The sequence below is a fragment of the Scatophagus argus genome, chromosome 6 (genome assembly GCF_020382885.2).
Source record: "Scatophagus argus isolate fScaArg1 chromosome 6, fScaArg1.pri, whole genome shotgun sequence".
NCBI lineage: Eukaryota > Metazoa > Chordata > Actinopteri > Scatophagidae > Scatophagus > Scatophagus argus.
This window is the reverse complement of record NC_058498.1, coordinates 12,775,001-12,793,476: the sequence shown is the minus strand read 5'-3', so window position 1 is coordinate 12,793,476 and position 18,476 is coordinate 12,775,001. Positions and strand designations below refer to the sequence as shown.

The 18,476-nt window shown below is 42.3% G+C and overlaps 1 protein-coding gene across 2 annotated transcripts in view; it reads left to right on the top strand.

The window, feature by feature from the left end:
* The first annotated feature begins 1,165 nt into the window (after positions 1–1,165).
* The window catches only part of fbn2b (fibrillin 2b), a 59,147-nt gene continuing 41,836 nt past the window's right edge, over positions 1,166–18,476 (top strand). For both annotated transcript variants that reach the window (XM_046391886.1, XM_046391885.1), the window contains exons 1-5: positions 1,166–1,391; positions 9,224–9,306; positions 9,476–9,577; positions 16,002–16,097; positions 16,764–16,859. In XM_046391886.1, the coding sequence (XP_046247842.1) occupies positions 1,213–1,391; positions 9,224–9,306; positions 9,476–9,577; positions 16,002–16,097; positions 16,764–16,859 (556 nt within the window). In that variant the 5' untranslated portion in view covers positions 1,166–1,212. The remainder of the gene's footprint in view (positions 1,392–9,223; positions 9,307–9,475; positions 9,578–16,001; positions 16,098–16,763; positions 16,860–18,476) is intronic.

The window sequence follows — 18,476 nt, the reverse complement described above, 5'->3', positions numbered from 1 at the left end:
CAAAGCAATGTGTATTTATTACCCCTTTCCCAGTTTGCATTCAGGACATGAGAGCGGATGATGGCCTCTAACCCTTCCCAACGAAAAAGGATGGTCATTTATTTTCACCATAACTCTGTCCATAAGCATTGACACAATGTATGACTATTTTGGTTATTGGTTTCATACGCTTATCTTAACTTAAATCTAAAGACTTTTTTCAGAAGGGGGACTTTAAGACAAATATTAGTCAGAAAACCAAAAGCTAATTTGTGCAGCAGATAGGTTACTTGTTCTTTATTTATTTTCTAATTTCCTCACAACCCCTCACATATATAACCTTTTGGTTATTAATCAGTAGTTTGGAAACTACTGATAAAAAAAATGCTCTATGACCGATAGAACATTGAAAATAGGAAAACTGATGCAAACCCATCGTGCTTAACACATTGCATTTATCCTACTGCCAAGGCTTCGTCATTGTGCATTGTTTCTCAGGATTTGAGTTTATGTGATCCTTATTAACGCCCTCTTTAATGTCAATGAACATTTAATATTTAACCACACAGGATCTGTGACAACGAGCATGTCTCTGTAATCAGTTTATGACTTTCCTCTATAGTCTGTAGCCAGTACTACATACAGTATTCGGTGTCACTGGAGTGATAAACCACTTATGAGACTGCTTTGAACTGCAGTATAGTGAAAACAGATTGCTGGAATTCAGTTTTAAGTGTCTCTTATTTCCTTGCATGTTCATCTTTAGTCCCCCCCCCCCCCCCCCCAATCATCTGTTTTCTCTTTTCTCCATATAACCACCAAGCATGTCACGAAAAAAAAAAAAATCAAACAAGTGGATAATTCCATTGCAGACCATTGCAACTGAGAATTGTAGTTCCCAAGTTCATAAACATTGAATATTCAATTGTATGAAAAAATATTAATATTATACCCAATTCTCTATGGAGCGTTTGGAAATGTTGGAAACCACTGTGTTAGAATGTGGTAGTTAATATGCAGTTAGTAAGTAAAATAAATTTGATCAATCCCTCTGTGTTAACTTATTTTTTTTTCTTTGCTGTCTAGCCCCTACTCTGGAGTGCACACCAGGGCCTGGTCTGGATCCAGGTCTTTATCCCTCTGCTTAGCCTGGGTCCAAACGGTGAACCAAGTGTGAGTGGTGTGAGTGGTAAATCTGAAGTGCTACGGTTGGAGGGATAGCCAGACCGACCAATGGGATCAGGGAAGCTGGCTCAGGTGCTGCTGGGATGGGCAGTGGTGTGTCTTTCAGTGGTCCATGTAGCTTGTGGTCAAACTGGGGATGGACCATACCAAGCTAGTCGATTCACTGGGACTGTGGACCAGAGGGAGGTGCAGCGGGTTCGACGCCGTGGCCAGGAGACACTGAGGGGGTAGGCACTTGAGACGGATGATATGTGTGTGTGTCTCATGTCTTTGGCAAGAAAGTGCATAATACAGTTATTAATTAATTTTGTATTAATTTTGTTTTAGTATAGAAACATTCATAAGAAGATTATTAAGAAGAGAACATTTGGGTTGGTTTTGCATACACGGCTCATAACAGCTCTATCTTGAGAAGGATTAAAATATAAATGGCTTTCCCCTCTCTGTTTTCCTGGCAGCTCTGTTTCAACTGCTGTGCTTTCTGGTCTGAGGCCAAGTTCGCCTTATACCAAATTATGCTGCTGAATACTACCACATTGTTTTCTCAAAAACAGCACATGTTCAACCTTAATAGGCTGCTTGCCACACTGAAATCTCCCAGTGTATTTACAGCAAATTGACATTTTCATGGGAAAGGGAGGAGAAGGCAGCTTTCTATACATCTCATGAGGGGATGACGAGTGAAAAACATGAGTCAAAGTCCTCTGAGTATATTAGTGGAGAAAGTAGTTCATGACTGCTGTGGGGTGATTGCTGGCCCCAGTGTTTTAAGTTGACACAGTCAATAGGGAAGGCAAATGTGTGGGTATATAGAAACATACATAACATACGTTATGATTGTTTAAGTGTTTTTAAAGGTGTTGTTTACTGTCTGCATGTGGGGAGTATCCACTACAGGGATCACATCACTCTTCACCAGCTGTAACACCCCCCCACCCCACCCCACTCCACCACCACCACCAGCACCACCCTCCTCCCTCTTTGCCTTCCTCCGTCCTGCAGTCCAACTCTTTCACTTTGTTACCTAAACACCATGAATCTGTGTGTGGGATGTATGTCAGTGCAGCAAAGGATTTTCACTGTATATTTCGCCACTTCTTCAAAAACAAAGGGTGTTTTGTTGGGGCCCATTTTCAGTGTCTGCATCAGTTATTCCAATCAGACTCCCATCTGTCCCAGCTTATGGTTCTCCCAGTGCCAAGCCACAGGAAATGAGGTATTCGTATCACCCGAGGGGGGGTATGAAAAGGGGCATTTGTTTCACTGCTGTAGGTGACAAAGCAGCAGAAGGAATAACAGAGGGCAGGAAAAGCATGAAAGAAAGACAGCACATGAGGCAATGAAAGATGAGATGAGGGAGAAATTGGGAGCGATAGTGAGAAGCAACTAAACTCGCTGAATTCTATTCACAGAGCTGATTAACAGTATGGGGCAAAACTCACATAGCGTCATAGAACTAGTGTTTTCTCTAAAAGCATATTCAGTGATGGCTCCTGCTGTCACTCATTTGGTTAATATGGAAGACATTTGTACTTGTTACATAAGGAAAATTACCCCCATTTGCATGTAGACATAGTTTCAAGGAGACATTTTATGCCAGATTTCGAGCAAGCGTGCTAGTCCTTTAGCGTTTCTGCTCTAACGTCCATCGTACTGCTCACAGCCACCATGTTAAAGTTACCCTGTTACACAAGTTATCCTGACACATCAAGTGTCCATTGAACCACAAAAGAAAAGTTTGGCATTGAAGTCCAACACATGAAATATATGAACTGACTGAACAATAATTCAGATTCACAGTCTGACAATGAGCAGCTAGAGGAGAGAGTGAAGAAATCAGAAGACCTTGCACAATAGCTTTTTATCCCCATTTGAATAGTGTGTAATTTCATGAGAACTTGAATGGTAACAAAAGCCTGCAGACTTTTTCCATTACATTAAGCTCTGGAAACACTACTGTGTTGGAAATGAAATGTCCATGTAGCTTTGTGTACCAAAGTAAATAGGTAATGAGATTACACAGCATCACAGATGAGATTACACAGAATCTGTCTTCAGGCCAGAATGAGTACCACAAACTGAAGCTATCTAAGTGTTTGACATATTTCTGATAATTTGGATTGGATTTCTAGGTGTTGCCTGGTAACTGTCCGTTGAATTATTCTAAAACGTTAAAGCACCTCCCATGTGCTGCGGCAAGGCTCGCCAAAGCAAATAACTTTGAATGTGTTGAATTTATTTTCAGTTACCATTTGAGTGTCGTTGGCTGAAAACCGAAAAGATCACAGTTAATCCAAAACTGAGTAACATTACACGTGAGCATGTTTCCTCTAACCAGCTCTGGACAGAAGCCGTAGGGTGAAGAAATCACGCTTGTGGTGAGTGAGTAAGTGTTTTGGCCTTTGATAAGGCTTCATGTATTGAGAGCCAAATGTTTCTTACACAGGAGTTGCTGAATTTTCTTACAACTCATTCACCACAATAAAGTACAACACAGACGACCTCAGGCTTGTGTATTACTGTACTGTAATGCGTAAAGAGTTGCAGCAATCATAGTGGACTGTCAGTAACTCCTCATGGGTTTCGCAGATTCTCTGTGTGGGAGATGGAGGGAGGTTAGTTTAATGATGGTCATTATGCTGGCCTTGGGCTGGGGTGCAGTGTTTATTTGCTGGCTAGGACTCCATATCCCCTGGTCTGTCTCTGGTAGTGCTGGCTCTGATGCTGACTGACTCTGATTTATTGGCTCCCACTGCAGCCTGGCATCAGTCCACCCAAGGGCGGTATCTGGTCAGACCTTAGGCTGACTAGCTGGCAGGTCTGCTTTACTCAATCAATGAAAGAACGGAAGTGTGAGGCGGCGATGGAGAGTTTTGGCTTTCGATTTTTCTCTCTTTTGCTTTCAAAATTCCTACCAACTAAAAGAGTTAAATAATTATAGTTCAATTAGATCTCTTGTATGTTAGAGTCGAAGAATCCAGCCAAGTTCTTTGTTATTTAGCAGCCACCCACCTTATTAACGTACTCCAGCTTGGCAAAGCTTCATCCAGCTCCGCTGAGGAGAGACGTTTTGGATGCTGGCTAACTTGGCAGACTGTCAGCCCCAAAGCCAAGAATTACATTTAGCCTCTCAAGGCCCTTCCAGGATAATGTCAATACCACCCTGATGGCCTGGATGAAGTCCTTTACTTACTTTCTGCCATGGCATGTGCCTAATTAGAAAAAGAACAAAGGGATTTTCCTGTTTTGGATGTCACAGGGCAAACCTCCTTACCTCAGACCTACAGTATCTGAGTGCTTTGAAGACAGGGGAAGGAAAAAAAAAATTTGCTGATCATTTATATTTGAGATGAGTGAACAATTGCCAGTTTCCCTTTCTGTTTTATGTGCATTAGGTTCCATTTTAAGTTTTTATGAGTCTGCATTTTATGCTTACTGTATGTGCAGGCGAAGACTGAGCTGTAAAGGCAGGATTATCTGGGACAGCTGACTGGCATGTGGTCTGTTAATAAAATTGTTTCTGCTTAATGTCCAGACTGTATAGAAAGAATCCACCATCAGTCTACGTCTCACATTTGACTTTCACAAAATACAAATAAAAAGAAAATGCATATATTTTACATTCACACACATAAGGATTTGATTTACAGATTATTAGTTGTGCTGAATGGCACATCATTATGGCTGATGACAAACAATGTGAGCTTTGCCGCAAATCATATGAGAAAGATTTAGGATAATGCCATTTTAAACAGAACAATAAACAAATATCCCCTCTGATGTTGTAGACCACGGCCAAGCTTTGCAGCTTTAACAGCTTCTGTGAAGGCTTTCCACAACATTTGTAAGAATTTCTGTAGGAATTTTTTCCAGTTCATGCAGTAGAGTATTTGTGAGGTCAAGCGCTGATGTTGGATCAAAACCTCTGGGTCACAATCTCCATTCCAGTTCATCCCAAAGGTGTTGGATGGGGTTGAGGTCAGAGCTCTGTGTGGGCCAGTCAAGTTCTTCAACATCAAACTCATCCGACCATGTCTTTATGGACCTCGTTTTGTGCCCTGGGGCACAGTCATGGAATAGGAAAGGACCTTCACCAATCTGTTGCCACAAAGTTGGAAGCATAGCATTGTGTCCAAAATGTGTTGGTATGCTGAAGCATTAAGATCTCCCTTCACTGGAAGTAAGGGGCCCAAGCCCTGAGAAACAACCCCACCCCAATACTTTTGTCCACATAGTGTACCTGTAGTTTCTGTTTTTGTGGTCGGGTCACTGTGTATACGCTACATTCCTTCCTCATTCGACACCTAGATCTGATAGGAGAGCTACAGTCCCAGGTGCTGCTAGAGGCAGCAATGCATACAAGTTTTGCTGAGGTGGATCAGATACCAGGCCAATGACCTTTGACCTATGGCCAGTACACCGACACACACACACACACACACACACACACACACACACACACACACACACACAGACACAGACACCTGACCTGGGGCCCTAGCAACTGTGAACTTCTGGTCTGTGTCTTTATGGAAACATACCGTCTGTAGTCATTTTCCATGCCTGTCCGCTGCTGCCCTTCTGTGCTGCTCTGAACTGCCTTAACCTTTCACCCTGTGGATTCCTGCAGGAGAAGAGGACCCTCAGGCTGCAGTTGTATAACTTGTTGATTTTGCAGTTTCTAATTTTATAACTCTTACTCTTTGTTTAAAACGCAGTGCTTAACAGCAGAGGAAAATCAGCCAGAGCTCCTAACCATCAATATTATCAGAATCAATTTATCTGCTGTTAATTTGTCACAATTAGTCCATTTATTTCTTTGTCAAGAAAATAACACAATAGTGAAAGAGAGGGCAAGATCACTTATTTATGTTGCTTGTTTTCAATCCAATCCAATCCTTATATGACAAAGAAAAGCTACAGGGAATTCTCATATTTTGAAAGCTCAGAGTATATTTGGCTCATTTACTTAAAAGAATGACTATAATGATTACTTAATTATCAATCTAGTTTATTTTTGGCAAATTTTCTATCAATGGATTTGTTGTTTTGTTTTTTCAGAGTTTAAGACTGCATACGATGACTAAGTTCATGTCTGAAAATGAATATGAATCTGCCCCTTAGACTTTGAACTCTTGACTAAAGTATTCGTCTTTCCAACATTCTTCATATTTCCTCCCCAATTAGGTGGCAGCCATTTTCCTTTTATTACTATTAATGGCAGTTAACGAGCTATCCACGGCCCGGGAGGCAACTTCAAAGAGTTAATCTCCTTTAGATTGAGCCCTGAGAACAGTAGGACGTTTCAATATTGAGGAAAACCCCTGGGGCCAAAACTCCTTTTTTTATGGCTGTCTTTCATTCTGTTTTACTTCAGTTCATCCTCTAAAGCCTCCTCTCTGTGATAGGAGAGCAGGCATTGACCTGTAGGAAAGACTGAGAGAGAGAGGAAGAATAACAAACCAGAGCACCTCAGGGTCAGATCCATATAATCCTTCATATATTGACATCTCCAAGGTCTGTAACAGTGGAAAATCTTCAACGCTTTGTGGAGAAATAGATCAGGGAAGAAGTTGGGTTGACTGCTTATTAAGTGCTGGAATGTTGATGTCTTGCTCTGTGCATTTCTGAAGTTTTGTCGAAGCTCTCTTTGGTTTGTGTGTTTGCCCTGGAAATTCAACCCCCACCAAGTCTCTGGCCTCTTCTTGCTTATACTGCTTTCTCTTTTGTTTCCATATCTCTTTTTCAACTCCCACTCCTCCTCCTGCTTCCTCCTCTTCTCAACATAAACTTGTTTTGTTTTCCCTCCCACTGGTCCCCCTGTTCCTTTCCCACCATTCCTCTCACCCTCTTCACACTTTTTCTCTAAAACCAGACCTCACCTTTCACAAATCTAGCAAAGAATCCACTGCTCTTGTTTTTTTCATTCTCTCCCTGTTTTATTTTTATCTTCCGTCTTTGTCTGACTACTAATTCTGCCTACATAAATATCTCTCTTCTGCCTGACCACCTGTTTGTCTGTCTCCCTATGCCATCTGGTAATGGGTTTGGAGGTGTGCTCTGCTCTCCATCTACCAGAGTACTGTTTTACGCAGGAGGAACTTGAGAGGTTCGTCAGAGCTGACATTTAATTTCCAGCTTTAGCTCCGGTCTTTTAATATACTGATTTAGACTGCTTATTTGACTAAAACCTGTTCTTCTTACAAGGAAACTGTGAGATTTCAAGGTACGACGGCTTGCTATTTCTGTACGTAAAGCTAAAGCTAAAACCTCGTAATATGGCAGCAAGGTTTTATATCAACTGAGCAAAAGTTGTGGAATGGTGTGCCCCCAAAGTAAAGCAAATTAAATGTAAAGGTGCACCCCACCAGTTTTATACATATAGGTCAGTTTACTTGACATGAGGTGTACCACTCAGCCTATGAAAACAGCTATAAAAATGTCCTGTGCGGCTCTGGAGGGTGTTCTACAATGATGTCATAGTGATATCACCGGACTCTGACAATTTGACAGAAAGCATGCATTATAAATTACAAATTATAAATTCAGTTTGAAAGATGAGGGCATTTAAAATGCAAGGAAAAGTCTATGAAACAGCTGAATTACATCATGTTGTACTCGGGACATCTTCTTTAAATCTGTGTCTCACTGTTGGACAAAATCCCTGGTGTATCCTTGGCTCGATGAGTTGTTGTCTAATTTTGCTAGTCGTTGGTCACCGCCACTGAGAAATCTAGCGTTATTTCAAACAGTCATAAATCATGTCCTGGGGGCAGAAAGAGGGGTGATTCCTGAGGCAAATTACTTTACCATGAGCATCTGGGTCAGGATTTATCCCAATTTACCGAGCTGTGGTCCCTCAATTCTTAGTCATGCCATCAGCAAATGCAGGCAACTAACCGCCAACACACATGACCACAGATATACCCGTCATTATATGCTTTAAAAGGTCACCAAGGATATCATTAGTACCACCACATTGCTGGAATCCCTTCAGCTTGTTAAACAGCTTTATACAACATCTTTGCCTATTTCACTTGAGTCACACACACTTCTTTATTGTATTTGGGTTTTGTGATTGATGCACATCGGGGTTTTTACTCACTTTCTAAATAAACTGAGTTATAAATAGGTGTGCAATTATTCATGGAAGATTAAAAACTGAAGTGTTCTATGCATTAGCTTGTAGCTTGCAGCTGCAGACCGAAGTGCCCCTGCATACTTATGTGTGTGTTTGAGCGTGTGTGAGCAGAGCCCAGTCATCTCTAGATGTGGTTAAGCCATCTCCTCAGACGAAAACTTTGTGGCTAACCTGTCAGACCAATCAAGGCTTCCACAAGATGTGATGACTCTTACATCTGTCAGACAGGGTCAAAGGTCACTGCAAGTATATATGTGTTTTTGTGTGTGTGTGTGTGTGTGGACGTGTATTCCTGTAGTTATGAGCCTCACTTATGGGGACAAAATGCAAGTCCCCACAACATCAAACATTAAATATTAGGGTTAAGAGTTGCTTTAGGGTTAGGCTGAGGTTAGGGTTAGGTTAAAGTAAGGGGTAGGCTCAGGCAAGTAATGTTTATTGTTATGGTTAGGGGGTGGTTAAGCCTCCAGGAAATGAATGTAAATCTATGTAAGGGTTAGTCCCCATAAGTGATGGTAACATGATTGTGTGCGTGTGTTGGTGGTGGTGGGTGAGTGTTGAATATTTGCCACAGAGAAGAAGACAGCAGGCATGGAATTTGGAAGAAAGGAGGACTTTATACATCCTGTCCATCCAAGTTTAAATTCAGCCTTGAATGAAAACAAAATGCTATTCCTCGTGCTGTAGGCCCCCTCACATTTCCTTCCCCTCCTCCCCTCTTTCAAAATGCCTTCATCCATCACTGGAGGAGGCTTTGTATCAAAGTATGTTTTGTTTATTTTGAAGGAAAAGGCCGTGCAGGTCTCGGGCAGCTCAGAAAATAACTTTGTGTATTTGTTTAGGGGTTTTACTAAAATATGTTTAGGAGATCTGGATGAGTAGTAAATTTGTTTGTTTATTCTTTCTTGCATCTGTAAGGCCAAATGTGTGTGGATCCCGTTTCCACTCATACTGCTGTCCAGGCTGGAAGACTCTGCCAGGAGGGAACCAGTGCATTGTTCGTAAGTTCCTTCATCCTTATATCCTGAAAAGCCCAATGGCGGCGATAACAAATAGGCGTGGGATGATTCTGTTTCTGTTCGTTTCATCATGTATGGCTGATGACATTAAAAATAAATAAATAAACCAATTAAATTCACCCTCTTCTCCCCTTCTTCTTCCTCTTCCCAGCAATTTGCAGGAATTCATGTGGCGATGGCTTCTGTTCCAGACCCAACATGTGTACCTGTTCAAGTGGCCAGCTCTCTCCCAGCTGTGGGTCAGGAGGAGGAGGTCAGTAACATACATACATACATACAGTAAATGAAGCTTTGTCATGGTCATGGTGTGCTTAAGGTTCACAACACAGCATCAACGGAATACACAAATCAACATAAGCAGATCAAATATCGATACTCAAGCAGACATAATAAAACAAAAGTGACTGCTGCATTAAGAAACCTGCTGAGGGGCACACGTTAAGTTGAATTCATGGACTGAACTGATGATTGGACGTTAAGTCACCTCACTGCCTCAGGATAGGTGCTGTTAAACAAGTACTTTTTTCAAGCAAAATGCCAGTGCCCAGGTCCACCTTCTAAGATTGTATTGGCTGCTGTTCTATGTCTTTTGTAATGGCACACTTAATATTTTCAAGCATTTGAGTCTTAGTAGGATAAAGCTCAACCTCTGATGATATTACGAATGCTTGAGAAATTTGCTTTTTGTCGAGAGTTTGATTAGAGTTTCAATGACACTTTCATATCTGTTGGTTAAATATAAGCCTACAGCTAGCAGTCTTTTAGCTCAGGTTTGTCTGGTTCTGTCCGAATATTGCAAAGGTGCCTGCCTGAACCTCTTTATGATTGGCAGCTGTAACTTTCAAAGCACATAAACCCCAATAAAATGGCAGTGTAGTTTATAGATTTTATACTTCATCTTTTGTATGGATTAACCCTGAGCTGTAATGTGTTGATTAATGAGCTCTGAAGGTCCTTTGTGCAGAGGGACGCTAGTTGCCCCCCTGTTTCAAGTCTTTGTACTAAGCTAAGCTAACTGGCTGCTGGCAGTAGTTCTATAGCTTTATCTTTACTGGACCGATATGAAAGTGGTATCAATATTCTCCACTTACTTTCTACCAGACCAGAAAGTTAATTGGCATGTTTCCCCCCCCTAAAAACTATTGAGTTGCAGCAGATATCCAACAGCCTTGGGAATTCAATTACAGATACTATAAATTCCAAAGCACAAGACTCCATAAATGTAAGTTTAGTTTTTTAATCCTGCAGACAAATCAAGCAGCAGCACTAGGCTTTCCTTCAACTGCATTCCCAGATTGAAGGCTTTTGTGAGAGAGCATTTGGCCAGCAGGTCAACTTTTTCCGTTTCTTATACTGTACACAAGGACTGTCCGAATAATCCAATTGACTATTGTTACTATGGATGGTCAAGTATAGAAATAGCACATTCCTGTTATTCTATGAAATGACTTTAAGCCTGATTTTGCTTTGCTTTGGGATCTACCAAACCGGTCCTAAGTACTGATGAAATGATATTGCTTGTTACACTGAGCAGTTTCGATTCCAATTGCTCATCCAGTTACCATGGGATTTAGATCCATACTGTAGCCAGTCTAATAGTCGTGTATAGAGTCCCAAGCCTGCTCTGCAGGTCACAGGGTTTGTCAAGATTAAAGTGGAGAGTCTGGCTGCCCCGGCTCAGTCTGCTGGGCTTAGTTACAGACCACTCAGGATGTGTGTGTGTGTGTGTGTGTGTGTGTTTGGAGTGGAGCGAGGTGTTTTACTGCACATGCACGCTGTGTGAAATCACGTTTGTCTTAGTGAGATTAGTGCAGTGTGTGCAGGGTTTAAATATGAAGTTACCGTGTGCCTAACATGCAGAAACTGTTGTTCCGCAGCACTTTGGGAGTGTACAAAGTATGCGAGTATTAAGTAGCGTGCAATATGTTCAGCTCCACTGCTTTAGTTGGCCAAAGTCAGCTCGTCAGTCACGCCTGGCCCTGCCAGACCCTTTACACATGCTCACATTCCATTCAACCTACTAACACACACATTTTCACTCACACGACTGCACACAGATATATACTCTCATATGTAGACCCTCATACTTTTACACACAAAAAAAAACATACTGGCACACACAAACGCACACAGTGAGCGTCAGTTGGCTGTGACCCAGAAGGGTAAAACAGGATCTGTTCCAGCCATAAGTAGGGATGACCCTTAGAGGAAGGGCATTGAGGGTGGGGTGGAGAAAAACAGTCCCTGACCTGCATGGCAGGATACACACAGATCTCCTGCAGAGTCAGTGCTTTGGCGAGACCTATGAAGTCATGTTCCTTAGGGGCAGGAATTGCACGAGAACGCAAAGTGATAAATTAGAGTGAGAGCTTTGCAGAGCTGCAGCAAAGTGATTGTTAGATTCTGTGATTCTCAGCTTTCCTCAGCAGGGATTTATGGTGGCTATTGCACAGGTTTACAGGCTGTGGAAGGAAGGAGGAAAGAAAACTACTGAGATACAGTTTGATCTGAATAATCAGAGACAGCTTTATTGGTCTATGATTAGCAAATGGGAAATATGTTTTAGTGCACTGTGAAGAGTGTGTCACTGTGAATGACCTTCCACTGGCCTCTCAGAGAGCTTTCATTAAGACCAGAGGTCAAAGCTTTGTGACCTGAGATAAACGTACACCATCAATGGATGTGGCATGCTGTTCAATGTCCCTGAGTAACTGTGGAGGTCACCTTATTCCCCAATTTCCTAATACTTGATTGGTCTCAAACTTGAATGTATAATTCTGCTAAACTGTAAAAAGTTACTGCTGATTTCCTCAGTGACCTCTGTGTTGCTATTCCCAAAATCTGCTGTCTCTAAATCTTTGGTGTATTTGGGTTAGATGTTTCCAGTTGTCTTCCTCCAGTTGATAATGGTTATAAAACTTTGTTTTTATTTGAATTCCCAGAGAACCCTACTCACTGATTGGGATGTGGTTTGAACATATTACTGAACTGAAAACTATTTTCACAACATTATCTGTCTCAGAGGCCTCTGGCTATGCCAAGGGAGGGCAAAAACTCCTCATCATAGATCTTGTCTTCCCAAGTGTGCAAACTCCCATATCCAGCTTTTGGAGAGAGTCCACAATTTAACGGGATAATTCAATGCAGTTGGAAACAAATTGTAGCTCTATGGAAATCCACTTGGAAATGCTAATTTCCTCTGCCTTAATTATACAGTCTGATTCTAGCACCCTGGTTCGCTGGTTTATAGATAGCATCTTTATGTCTTACGTCTTGCATGTGGAATGCAGAGGCTTAGATAAATCAGCAACACATTTGTGTTTTTTTAACATGTAGTCCACATGTTTGTGATTATTATTGTGTCCACCAGATGGTTATCTATGATTTTGGTTTTTTTTTTTTTTTGGATGATTCTTCCTGGAATCGCTGCTGTTTGCCAGTGAACAATACAAGCATGCGCTTCTGTGAATCGCCTGGCAGAACTTTAGAGTGTTCACATTTCCAGAATTAGAAAAGTAAAATCTTTGCCCAGCCAGGATGGCTTTGTAACTGAGTCACATTTACTGATAACCTGGAGTTGTGACATGCCAGTTCCCAGACGACAAAGGTTCACACTGTTAGTCACCCTTGTAATAAACCCACTGACAGCTTAGGGCAGAGCAGCTGTGCTCAGGACCGTATAAGGCCATCTTTATAACCTTTGCTTCCCATAACCATAATTACAAAATCATTACCACAGACGTTCTCGCACTAATGCTGGGAAACAGCTGTCTTTAGACTGACAAGCTTCCATTGGCTATTGAGTGGGCTCACTAGTGATTACTGGGAAACAGAAAGAGGCCTTCTTCAATTTGAAGCCATGTTACCTCCACGTAGTCCATCCTGACTGCAAATCAGTGTCCTATCCTGTGAGGTATGAGGTATATCAGAAAATAAATTGCTCTAATTTACCCAAAAGTATGATGGTAAAGGACTCATTGAAGACTAGGTGGAAGACTGTGATTTTTCCTAGAATGGAAAGAAATCTTTGTCTTTGACTCTCCAGCTGCTTTGACAGCATCTCCTGCAGCTTTCAATACATCTCCCATCCATGCTGAAACTGAGGTCGTCTTGTCACTGGTCCCTGGGGTGTGTGTGTGTGTGTAAATCAGGACAAAACACAGCTATAAAGCTCCTCAGTTTTCCATCAGACACACATGTGCCCGCATGCACACACACTCAACACACAAGCCTGGACTTCCTGTGTTTCGCAGCCTCTCGTAAAAAACACCCAGATGTGAGCAGCTCACCGACGACACTACCAGAATACAGAGGTGCATTGTGGTGCTGCAAAGCTACACCCAACTTCTTTTGCACAATGTCTGGAAGACTCTCTCTCTCTCTCTCACACACACACACGCTCGTGTATATCCCCCCATCCTGTTGCTCTACACGTGCAGCTTTCCAGGCACGGGTCACTGGGGCAAACCATCTCTCTCCACCTGCAGGGGAATAAAGTGCCATGGTGTGTGTCGGAGGGGGGGAGGCAAAGTTAACCAGTGAGATCATCTCCTCCTGTCTCCAAATGTGCTTGTTTGCTTCCTTCTCCTTCTCCTCCTCATCAAGTTCCTGTTACAGAAAAAACACATCACACCTCCTTCTCTTCACCACCTGTCCCGTCCTCCTCTGTTCCTGAGGGCAAGGAGTTCAGCGACTATAGAGAGACTCTTAACACAACGTCTCCTGTCCTACCAACCCTTGCAATAAAATCTCTCCATAATTCATTGACCTCTTTAGAAACACTTTTTGTGGTGTTTGGGGTTGAAAAATGGAAGAGTTTACCCAAGTTGCACTCACTGAAGGAGTCTCCATTGCAGCACACTGGAACTGTTCTCTCCGCAGTTTGTTCCATGGCAGGGAGAACTGAAATTACTCACTGCAGTCATTATTCATGTTTCACATAACGTCTCCAGTTGTTGACCTTGAGAGAAGAAAAAGCGACTGTACGCCGTTAACCTCACGTGTTCAATGTAAATTGAGGTTGAAAACTGAGAGGTAGACCTGACCCATCTCCCATAAGAAGAAGGCAGAGAGTGACAGCATGCTAGTACGCTGACCTATAAACCCAGCCTGTCCCAGAATCCAAAAGTATTTGCTTTAATTTATCGCCATATGTTGCCATGAGACACAATCCAGACAAAAAGCATTTTCTGCCAAATCTGTACACTTTGTCTGCCAAGTGTTGCACAGGAGAATGTTAACTGCAATTCCTTCAAGATGCATTAACTACATGGAAATGAAAGCTCTGCTGACAAATCCAGTGAAATACACCTATGCCTTACATTTACCAAAAATTAGTACACGGGGTCTGCATCCAAGATTCGAACTGTTGTGCTTCGACTCTTGAGCTTGGAGCCGGTCATGCGTGAGCTACTGGTAAGGCAGGCATGGGTGATCACAATGAAAAGCTACCTAAGAGTATATTGACTCATTATGACTCACACAAGTCATGTTTAGTGTGTTTGTGTCAAGTCAGAATAAGTGGGTGGATTATAGTGGCTGAAATGCCTCCTGCTGGCAAGTGTGCAAACTCAGAAAGTCTCATTAGACAAACTCTGCTATGGGGAAGCTCAGTCATTTCCCCTGTGCTCCACAGCTCTGCATGCCAGAAATCTGAAAGAGAGAAAAATATATAAACAGGCAGATGGAGAGAAGGAGAGGGAGGAAATTAATGTTGAACTTGTGATTACGGTATAGACAGAAGAGCATGAAAAGGCACTGAGGGAATAGGCAAAGGTGGAGGAAGGATGAAAAATAAGGCGAGACTGAAGGACAATAAAATCCTTGGGCAAGGATGAAAGAAGATGCAAAGAAATGTTAATGGGATTCAGCTTCCTAACATCCGGCACTGTAGGTGTCTTTTCTCTCCTTTTGAGTTTGGTAAAAGGCTGGCTCAGGAGAAAGTCTGCCAGGAAGATCATTTGTTTTCCTTTGTGAAAGCTGCTGCTTCCATGTTTGAGACTGTCGGACTGGCCCTCTCACAGTCTGGTAAAGAGCTTCCTGCTTCACAACACAGTACCTGTAGCACCACTGTTCAAAGTTACTCCTTCTTCTTACTCTTATACATTTGCTCTTTCATGCATCATGTTTGGATTTTTTTGTTTGCCATCACACCTTACTTTTCCTCCTTCTCGCCCAGTTTCCCTCTCCTCTCGGCAAATTCCTGACTGACTGGAGCATACAGCTGGCTCAACTTATTTCCTTCTCCCAGTATGCTTGATTAGCTATGGTTTTATGGCCTGGGGGTCTTTGAGCTTTGTCTGTTCATCTAAAGCTGCCAAAGAAACACCAGCATTGTGTGAAGCCAACTGAAGTGGAAAAAAACTCACTTAATGTGTTATAATGACCATGGTAATTTAGCTGTCACGTGCTTGGAAACGACTCTTATAATAATATAATGAGGCAGGCTAACCAGTCAGTTGCTTAATGCTCATTTCTTAAAAGTCCAGTTTTGGTTGATAATAATAGTAAAACCTTTTGACTAAAGCCTTTTTGAATAAAGTAGTAATTGACTCACAGCACATATTCAGTGTTCTCATTCTTATTTATTTTGCAGCCTTTGATAAAACAGGGGATGTGAAGTTCACACTTGTCTTTTGTCCCACCTCATCACCCCGTTTCTCTCTTTCCTCCCATAGTTCAGACCTGTAACGTCAGGTGTATGAATGGAGGCAGCTGTGCCGAGGACTCATGCACCTGCCCAAAGGGCTACACAGGCAGCCACTGTGGACAACGTGAGTGAAAGCTGCTGCAAAGTCATCTCACCTGAATGTGAATGTGTGTGTTCGTGTAGCTGAACTGTGCCATCTGACAGAATATGTACCTGTGAGGATCAAGTGGAAATTTCTGCAAATTATCTGCACTTTTATAGTTTTACTTCATATTTCTGTCTATCATATATTCTGTTTTGGGCATCGTGAGTACACATCATCTGTGTTTGAGGTTTATCCCTTTTTAAAACAATTATAACTTTTTATGAATCTGGCCATTTTGTTGGTATTAGTTCATCCTTGACTTACAGCATGGCCAAATGGAAGGCCAGTACACTATTTACTTACAACTTTTGCCAAACACATGGCCAACTAGATAAGTACTGCAGTTTTTTAGGGCTAGCCTTAGGGTTAATTTTTGGGTTAGATCAAAGTTTAAAGTGAAGCATGACGGGAGCTGATGTTATTGGCTTAAGAACTGATGTCATTAATGAAAATCCTCACATATGTTTATAATACAGAGATACGATACAGGATGTGTTTATGTGTTGGTGATGCAAGTGATTAAAAGGTGAAGTCATATGAAGCTTTATGAAAGATCTGTGTTTGTGAAAGAAAGAAATAGCAGCGAGCGAGAGCATGTGTGAGTAATTGTCAGTGAATCACTCTCTTTTCCTCTGTCTCCTGTAGCTGTGTGCGAGAATGGCTGCCAGAACGGTGGGCGCTGCATCGGACCCAACAGATGTGCCTGTGTCTATGGTTTCACTGGCCCGCAGTGCGAGAGAGGTGAGAACTCATCCTGGTTTCTGTGTTGATACAGTTTGTTTTGATTCTCCACTGTCTTCCTTTCAGCTCGGTTTAGATGGACATGATAGAGGATATGGTACGAGTCCTCGCTTGGTATTTTACTGAGAAAACCAAACACTGCTTAAACAATGTACCGGCGCACAGTTGGAATTTTTTTTTTTTTACATTCACTTTTTTTTGATAGTCAGATAACAAACCACCCAGAGTTTGCACTCCTTATTGGGAGAGAAAACATACATTGTGTATATTTAAACTTATCCACTTGATTTTGCAGATCAACATACCGGTACATTTGACCTACTACACTAAACAGCAGCTTTTCCTCTGCCATGTGGGCTGTGAATATTCTCATTCATCCAGGTCATGGTTATCTCAAGGAAATTCAATCGAACGCAACTGGACTTAGTTATTTGTCTTTGAAGACGTTTCACCTCTCATCCAAAAAGCTTCATCAGTTCATGCTCGCTTGACCAGTCCCAGCCTAGTCAAGCGAGCATGAACTGATGAAATCTGCCATCTGCTCACTTCACCTGGTTGATAAGGCTAAGTTGCATTCCTTGTCTTGTTGCTGTCAGCTCTTAACTTGGTATGTGTAGGAAAAGTATCCTTCATGGAGCTCCAGAATCAACTGAGTCAGGATCTGACGGGCCAGGAGATGGAAGCCAAACAGTCAGAGTGGAAGGGTGGTTTTATCCATGCACTCCCTACCCACACAGATACTGTGTGAAGCAATATATCAAACCAGGAAGTCTTTGATGTGGCCATGCAGTCCTGAGTGTTCTTCCTATCGGTGCAGACAGTTCATTACTTCAGTGCTTGGTGAGCGTTCAGGTTCTCCTAACGTGGATGACTTCATTCATTTAGCTCAGACAGACAGTGGGTGTTCGTCTCCCGAGCTTTGAACAGAAGCCTGAGGTATGTGTGTGGTGGGAAGTGATGGCAGGGTGTTGGATGTGGGTGGCACAGTGATGTGGCAGATGACAAAAAGTACCTGAATTGATGGCTGCACTTAATTTCTGTGCACCTCAGTTCCTCTTATCAGGGAGGAGGAACCTTTGCACCTTCAGATAGTCTCTGTCACCAAACTTAACCCTCTGTGACCCTCCCCTTCCACCTCCTCCCTCTTCCTTTTCTGCCTGCTGTTACCTCCACCGAAGTCAAGGAAAGTTTTGGGCCTGTAATTTCACTCTCCTCACTCATCTCAGCCTTTCTTCATTCCTTTTTCTACCTTTATGTATGTGCTTGTGTGAAAGAGCCATGAATGCTCATTGTCTGTTTTCTTCAATTATGACCCTCCCCGCTCAGCCAAATCTTCCTTCCCCCAGTCTTCTTTTGTTTTGTCTTTTGCTTGCTTTCTTGCCCATATTTTTAACTGAGGCAACCGCTTCATGAAACTCTGAAGCTTTTTCCAGCCTTTCCTATTGCTTTCCATCCCTTACCTTATTTCTCCATGAAACTCTGGGGTCTTGTTTTCTTGCAAAATACAACATTTCTGGGGTTGAGGGAGCCTTAAAAACATCTGGCAATAAATACCCCCCCAACCACCCACCGCCCTCCCCCAACATCCCCACAGGACTGACAGAATAGACTTTCTTT